Source organism: Orycteropus afer, unplaced genomic scaffold (assembly GCF_000298275.1).
Source record: "Orycteropus afer afer isolate SDZICR_OR568_19922 unplaced genomic scaffold, OryAfe1.0 scaffold00246, whole genome shotgun sequence".
Lineage (NCBI taxonomy): Eukaryota > Metazoa > Chordata > Mammalia > Tubulidentata > Orycteropodidae > Orycteropus > Orycteropus afer.
Window position 1 is genome coordinate 3,117,826 of NW_006921833.1, and position 8,064 is coordinate 3,125,889.

Consider the following 8,064-nt stretch of genomic DNA (forward strand, 5'->3'; position numbering starts at 1 on the left):
ATGGTGCCTGGCTACCAATGCCAACCACTCAGGAAAGTTTCAAATCTGGAGATCCTGGATAGAGTGGGAGGAAAAATGTGGAACAAAATTCACAAACTCAATAATGACCAGAATTACTGGTCAGATGAAATCTTATGAGACCCTCAATATTATAGCCCTGGAATACGTTCTGTGCCTAGAATAAAACACACCCCCAGGAGCTGGCTCTTAGCCCAATAGTTAACAAAACGTACACACAGACCACTCAATGCAAGATGACGCACCCACATACTCTGTGGTAATACATCCGTTAGAGCAGTAGACCACAGGGCACCAGAGGACCAACATTCAAATTGAGGAAATGCAGGACAAACAGGAGTGCATAAATATGCAGGGTACAGGGGGAGGGTTACAGGGTAAGGAGGGAACAGAATGAGACTGGGTTAGGGTTGGGAAAAAAAAATTTATATATATATATGCCAATGGATATCAGATTCTCCCAAATCAAATTATTATATAGACAAGAATAAGTGGGTAGAGAAATTGCCTGAAACCCTTCATGCCACACACCTCCTGCTTAAATAGAACTGAAATGTAGATTTCTCCCTCAATGACAACTTGAAGACAAAAGGAACAGGATCATTGATTCCTTCTTTCAAAATCCTTAGTGATCTACTTAAGTTTTGTTTTGAACAGTTTTCTTGTTTCACCTGTGTAGCCCTCCTCTTTCACTTTTTACCACAAATAAATGATTAACCACATACAAAGATATCAAAGTTGCTACTAGTTGCAGAGTACCTCAAACTGGCCAGTCCTCATACCACCTTCTCACTGCACCTCTAGGGTCATTCTGGATTTAACTGCCAAGTGGAGTCTTCTCCCAACTGAACACTCCTAGGCTTAATTAAATGGATTAACCCACTTTGACCATATATGCTGCCTTTAATTTCCATGGCATCCATCTGTCATCAGTGTTACCCAGGTCTGATTATAGAGTTTGGGAAGATTGTGACCAGGTGGTGTGAGAATCCAGACCTGACATGAGCATGCCCAGAGGGAGGAATACATAAAACAAATTAAGGACTTGATATTTTGTCCTGGGAAAATCTTATAAGATCATGCAGCCTACCTCAGAATTCTTATTTTCTTCCACCATAGGTCATGAGTGACACAGAATATGCAGAGTGGCTGAAGAATCACTTTTTAGCTGAAACCAGCATTGAAAACAGGGAAGAATTACTACTTGAATCTGCCATGAGGCTAGAGAACAAACTAACCTTACTTGGTAGGTATACTATTCACCAGTGCCTTTTTTTTTTTTTTTTAATTACTCTAATACATAGTTTTTCCTGCCCCTCCTATCTGATCTCTATCTAGCTTCCAGGACTTTCATTCTCTTTTCCACTGCAGTGAACTAGACTTCATTGGTGGTGGTGTCAGGGTGAAGATCATTTAATATGTCAATACTTAGCATAGGGTTCAAAGCCAAACACATATCCTGGTTCAAGAAAAGAAGTCTGAAGTTTTAGGTTAAGATACTTAACATACATTGGCATTGGTTAAGATACTTAACATGCATTGTCTTTTTAAATTTTCATAGCATATCTTTTAATGTAGGCCTAGTTGGGGTACAGAGTAGGTCAATGACTTGTTCAGTTGAAAGTCACATGCTAATAACTGAGACAGGTCTACCTGACTCCAGGGTCCATGCTCTTTATTTTGCACCTGTAGCTGGACTAAAAAAACAAACTCACTGCTCTCAAGTCGATTTCAACTCATAGCGACCCCTCCTTGGGTTTCTGAGGCAGTATCTTTATGGAAGTAGGTTGCCCAATCTTTCTTCCAACAAGTGATTGGTGAGTTTGAACCACCAGCCTTCTGGTTAGCAGTCATATGCTTTAGGCACTATGCCACCAGAGCTCTTATTTCTCTCTCATCTTTTGCTGATTTCAGGTAGAGTTGCACAAGTGACATTTCTTGTCTCAGCCGTTTTTGCACATTAGAATCATCTGCAGAGCTTTAAAACAACACTGATGACTGAATCCTGTTCCCAGAATTCTGAGTGACTTGGTGTGGGGCATGGCCTGGGCCTTGGACTTTTTAAAAGCTCCCCATGTACTTCTAAGGGTGCCCCTAGGTTGAACACCACTGCTTTAGAGTCAGAAAACATAGATTCTGACATAAGTACTTACACATCAAGACACCAGCCTCTGAGTTTATACCTGCATTTAGGAGAAAAACAATTGTCTAACTTAGTATCTAGAAAATAGTGTACAGTCGTCCCTCAAGTATCCATGGGGGATTGGTTCCAAGGCCCTTGAGAATACCAAAATCCACTAATGCTTAAATCCTTTATATAAAATGGGATGTAGTATTTGCATATAACCTACACACATTCTCTCACATACTTTAAATCATCTCTAGATTATTATAATACCTAACTGCCAAGGGGGCAAGGACGCCACATCTTCTGACCTCCTCTAACCCCATAAGAGGAAGACAGGATCACCATCAGGAGCCCAAGGCCTATACCTGTGAGGCCAAACATGCTGCCTCCCTCCAGCCCTTTCACCAGCCCTGACACCAGCTGTTCTCCCACAGCACCCACCACCTCTCTGGGTTCGATAATTTGCTGCAGTAGCCACAGAGAACTCACAGATTATGGGCTTTATTAGGGAAGCAACAGGCTACATTTGAAGTTCAGAAATATGCTCACTCTCTCTCAGCCCACTGTCTCTTAGCCAACAGTCTCTCACCGTCTCTCTCCCAGCAGTGCATGTCTCTTGTGTGTCTCTCTCAGTAATGCATGTCTCTCAGGAGCATATGTGTCTCAGCAGCATGTCTTTCTCAGCCAGCAGTCAGAGAGACTTCTTCTGCTTCTAGAAAGGCTCCTTTTTGAGCCTGGCACAGTGACGAAACTAACCAATCCCAGCTTCAGAATTCTGTACATCTGAGAGAGAGCTCAAACTTCCCAGAAAATTACTTGGTGCTACACTCAACAGAAATACCCCAGGTGGATAACTTTAACAATGAGGAGCTACTCAGTTGCTCATGGCAGATTCCACCTTGGAGTTTACAAAGACTTATGGCTGGAAAAGCCATACCGGCTTATTTATTACACCACACTAATACAATGTAAATGCTATGTAAATAACACTTTATGTTCCCTCTTATCTTTTGAAGGGTTGCTTTGATCACTTAATTACCGCCCCCCCACACAATGTTGTAGATCTACAATTGGTTGAATCCCTGGATCTAGAGGCCCAACTATAGTGATGTGTATTCCTAATAAATTTCTCTGTGATGCTGGAAGGAGTATAGGTTCACATTTCCTCATCTGCAATTCCAAAATCATAAATGTTTTTATGGGTTTAGTGCCAGACTCATTTGGCAGCAAAATCAAGCCTGATTTGGCATAAAACTATTTATAGTCTTTATTATTCTCCTTGGAGAAGCCCTGGTGACACAGTGGTTAAACACTCGGCTGCTAACCAAACATTTGTTAGCTCAAATCCATTAGCCACTCTATGGAAGAAAGATGTGCAGTTTGCGTCTGTAAAGATTTATAGACTTGGAAACCCTATGGGACTGTTCTACTCTCTCCTATGGGGTTATGAGATGGAATCTACTCCACAGTAGTGGGTTTGGTTTTTTGGGTTTTATCTTTCTCAGTGTGAACATTTGTCAGATTTGCTACAGAAATGTTAACATGCTTGGTTTATAGGTTTTATGATATGTGGTATATATGCTATATTACTTTTTTAAAATCTGAAAAGCTAGAATTCTGAAACACATGTGGCACATAGTGTTTTTGAAAGGGGAATTTGGATCTGTGTTATGAAAGAGTGTTGTAAATAGACATTATATCGTACTGGCAAGAGCATTCTTTAATAACTTCCCCTACCCTTGGGGTTAAAATCATAGAACTACATAATTTTAGAGCAAGATTACACAAATAACCGAATCAAACCCTTTCAATTTAAGAAAAGGATGCTACTTGAAAAGAAAACAAGTAAGTTTAATAAACTCATTGATTCCTGAGGCTCTTCAAAATTCACTTTATATATGATTTTGGTCTGAGTCTTGACATCTCTCTAGAATTTGTAGAAGCTGCTGGAGTAGTTTGTATTTCGCAGTTCCTTTGGCTAGAATAGGTATGAGTCAGTTATAGCCTAGCTGGGCTTTGATTCTTACTTAGAAGTCCTGTTGCACATTGGTTATATTATAGGTGCTACTGGCATTGAAGACCGCCTACAGGAGGGAGTCCCTGAGTCTATAGAAGCCCTTCAAAAAGCTGGCATCAAGATCTGGATGCTGACAGGTGACAAGCAGGAGACAGCTGTCAACATAGCTTATGCGTGCAAACTGCTGGAGCCTGATGACAAGCTTTTTATCCTCAATAGTCAAAGTAAAGTAAGTATAATGAGATAAAACCAGTCTTTCTGTTTTTTTGCAAAGCAAATGGACTAATTGGGACTTGATTTATGCAAAGGAAAAAAGAAAAAAAAAAAACAAAAAAAACCCAGTAACTGTTAGCTTCTTGGTAATTATTATTCTGTCCAGCAACTTAGTTTATGCTTGGGAAGATGCCATGCATAGTTCTTCTAAAGGCTTAGAAAAACTCATAATGATTCAGGGGAATCATTGCTGAAAAAAAAAAGCATTAATTTATTTTTATTTATTTGCATTTCTTCTTCCATGTTTACTCGCTTGGATTAGCAGGGTCTTGGCAAGACTTAGCCCATAATGACAAAATGCAACAAGTCTTGAGACAAAATCTACTTCCTTTTCATTTTAAGAGGCAGTGATGATTTCTATTGAAATCAGGTTAATTAATTTAGAATTATTTTTATTAATTCTAAAAATAGGCTCTCAGGATGATAATGCCCTCTAGTGGTAATTTGTAACTAGTGCTACTGAGAATACCAAGTTTGTAGAGTTGTGTCTAAGAGAAGGCAGGGTAGATATATATGGATATACATGTACATATATACATACGTGTGTGCGTGCATGTGAGTATGCATGTCATATTTTAAGGAGAAGGGATTTTAGAAGGTCTGGACTTAGCCTTTTTTTTTTCCAATTTTGCCTTCCAGTAACTTTTACCAGACATCTAATCAGATAGACATCTCCTTTTTCTCAGACTATTCCTAATACAGTGATACCGACAAATATTTGTGGATGTTGTTTATTTTGCCTTCCTCGCTCCTTGCTCAGAAGTCAAATCTAGCCATGTTTCAGACCCCAGTAACATCCCTTCCAGCATGGAACCTGTCGCCTCCAAAATCCTCTGGAGCTTCACATCTGGACAATACCTTGGCATTTGTCCCAGGCTGCCATGTTTGGTTAGCCCTGTGTCTATGGTAGGCTTCAGCATCCCTGGGTAGTGCAGACAGTTAAGGACTTAGCTGTTAACTGAAAGGTTGGTGGCTTGAGTCCTCCTAGCGGCACTTGGAAGAAAGGCCTGATGATCTGTTGCTGAAAATTCAGCTATTGAGAACTCTATGGAGTGCAGGTCTACTCTGACACACAAGAGGTCATCTCTGAGTCAGAATTGTCATGAAGCCATCTGGTTTGGTTTTATGTGTGTTTTTCAATCTAAACAAGTAGGTTGTACACTGTGAGGAAAGGGTTTCACTTATTCACACAGAGTGAGCTCCCAAGCCATCTTTTATTTCTAACTACAAATTGGATTTAAATAAATGTAACTACTTACAAACTTCTCCCCCACCCCTGCAACAACAACAAAAAATTGGTGTTGAGTTGATTCCAACTCATAGCAACTCTAAGACAGAGTAGAAGTCTGTAGAACCCATAGAGTTTCCAAGACAGAGGCAGAGAGCCTCATCTTTCTCTTGAGGAATGGCTGGTGGGTTTGAACCACCTACGTTCCAGTTAGCAGCTGAGCACTTAACCACTGTGCAACTAGGGCTTATTTTATAAATCTTATGTAGTTAAAATTCTTTTTTTTTTTTACAAGTAATTCTTTTTATTTATTTATTTATTATTATTTTTGTAGTTAAAATTCATATAAAAGCTTGATTTCTTGCTTTGTTTTAATACAGTCATGTCCTCTATCATTTACTGTGATATATAAAAGCACTTCAGGATTTATCATTTAACTTTTTAAGCTTTATTTTCATAATTCCATTTAAATTTCTCCTTAGATTAAAAACTTTGCATTTATATTGTTTACTAGAGGCGCATAAGGCTTTCTCATACTTAATCTAATTTGACAGTTCTAACAAGTAGACTGTGGAGAGAAAATTATCCCGTTTTGTAGATTGAGAGCCTGAGATTCTAAAAAAGTTGTTATTTGTCTGAGAACTTGAAGCTGATTACACTTCAAGCATGGGTTAAACTTTAAATTTTGTGACTTCTATATCAGTATATTTTCTGTGTTGTATTAATTCTATAATGAAAATATAGTTAATTTATAAAAACTAGACACATGCATATACGAAGAAATAAGAGAATAAAAACATCTAAAAAGATAAAACCACAGATAATTTACATTCTTTTTTTTTTTTTTTTTAATTGTGATTTGGGTGAAAGTTTACAGAGCAAATTTGCTTTCCATATAGCAGTTCACATACACTTTGTCTCATGACATTGACTACAATTTCCCACAATGCAACAGCTCCCCTCCCACTTCCTCCCCATAGTTGCCTCATCCCTGTGTCCTTCCCTCCATGCACTCCTGCCCCTGAGCTGTCTCCCTGTGCATACGCAGCCCTTCTATTCTCCCATGATTGTTCTCTCCAAGGAGTGTATCTGCCTAGTGTAAAGTTTCACCTTATATGCCTATCTTTTGTTTGGCTGGAAGCCGCAGGTGTGGGTTCAATTCCAGACCTGATGGGCAGCTAGGGGCCATAGTCTCAGTGGTTCTATCAGGCTCTATCAGACCAGCAAACCTGGTGCCTTTTTTTATATTATTATTATTTTGAGTTTTGTTCCACATTGTTCTTCTCTATCCAGGATCTCCTGCATAGATCCCCCTCCGAGTGGTTGACAGTGATAGCCAGATACCATCTGGTTCTTCTGATCTCATAGCTTTATAGGCTGAGGATCACATGGTCTACCAGTCTCTTGGACTAATTGTTTCCATGAATCTTTGGTATTCTTCATTCTTCTTTGCGCTGGATGAGGAGAGACCCATCGTTGCATCTAGATGGCTGCTTGCAAGCTTTTAAGATCCCAGTCGCTACTCACCAAAGTAGGATGTGGAACAATGTTTAGATAATTTACATTTATATGTAAGAGGGTATCTACCCAGACTACATTTTGTGCACTATAGACGTGTGAACACTACAAAGACTGTATTTATAGTACTGTATTGTATAGTAATATATAGTATTGTAGCTGTATTTTCTAATTTTATAAAAATATATACTATACATTTTTAATATTATCTCCTGTAAACATTGTTGTTGGGTGCCATTGAGTCAATTTTGGCTCATAGTGACCCCATGTGATAGAGTAGAACTGTCCCATAGTGTTTTTATGGCTGTAATCTCTACAGGGGCAGATCATCAGATCTTTCTCCTGCAGAGCTGCTGGGTGGGTTTGAACCAGCAACCTTTCAATAGCAGCTGCGTGCTTAACAGACCACCAGGACATCTTTCTGTTGTAAACAGACAATTTGGTAGACAATTTTCAGTAACTGCAGAGCATTTTAATTTATAGACATACCATTTTAATATAACCAAACCCTGGTAGGTTTTTAAAAATAATTTTTTACTCTTATATATTGAGCCTGTAATGAGCACATTTGGTTCATCTTTGTCTGCCTTTCCTACAGGGTTTTTGAAGGGTTGTTGTTAGGTGCTGTGGAATCAGCTCCAACTCATGGCAACCTTATGCACAACAGAGTGAAACACTGCCTGGTCCTCTGCCAGCCTCACAATCCTTGCTATACCTGAGCCCCTCTTTGCAGCCACTGTGTCAGTCTATCACATTGAGGGCCTTCTCCCTTTTTGCTTACCTTCCACTTTAGCAAGCATGATGTTGTTGTTGTTATGTGCCATCGAGTTGGACCTGACTCATAGCAACCCCTCCTTGGGTTTCCGAGGCAGTATCACTACG

The 8,064-nt window shown here is 39.4% G+C and overlaps 1 protein-coding gene across 1 annotated transcript in view; it reads left to right on the forward strand.

The window, feature by feature from the left end:
* ATP10D (ATPase phospholipid transporting 10D (putative)) overlaps window positions 1-8,064 on the forward strand; it is a 96,621-nt gene that overhangs the window by 56,513 nt on the left and 32,044 nt on the right. Inside the window, exons 13-14 of the mRNA XM_007949444.1 lie at window positions 1,138-1,264; window positions 4,208-4,392. Coding sequence (XP_007947635.1) covers window positions 1,138-1,264; window positions 4,208-4,392 — 312 coding nt within the window. The remainder of the gene's footprint in view (window positions 1-1,137; window positions 1,265-4,207; window positions 4,393-8,064) is intronic.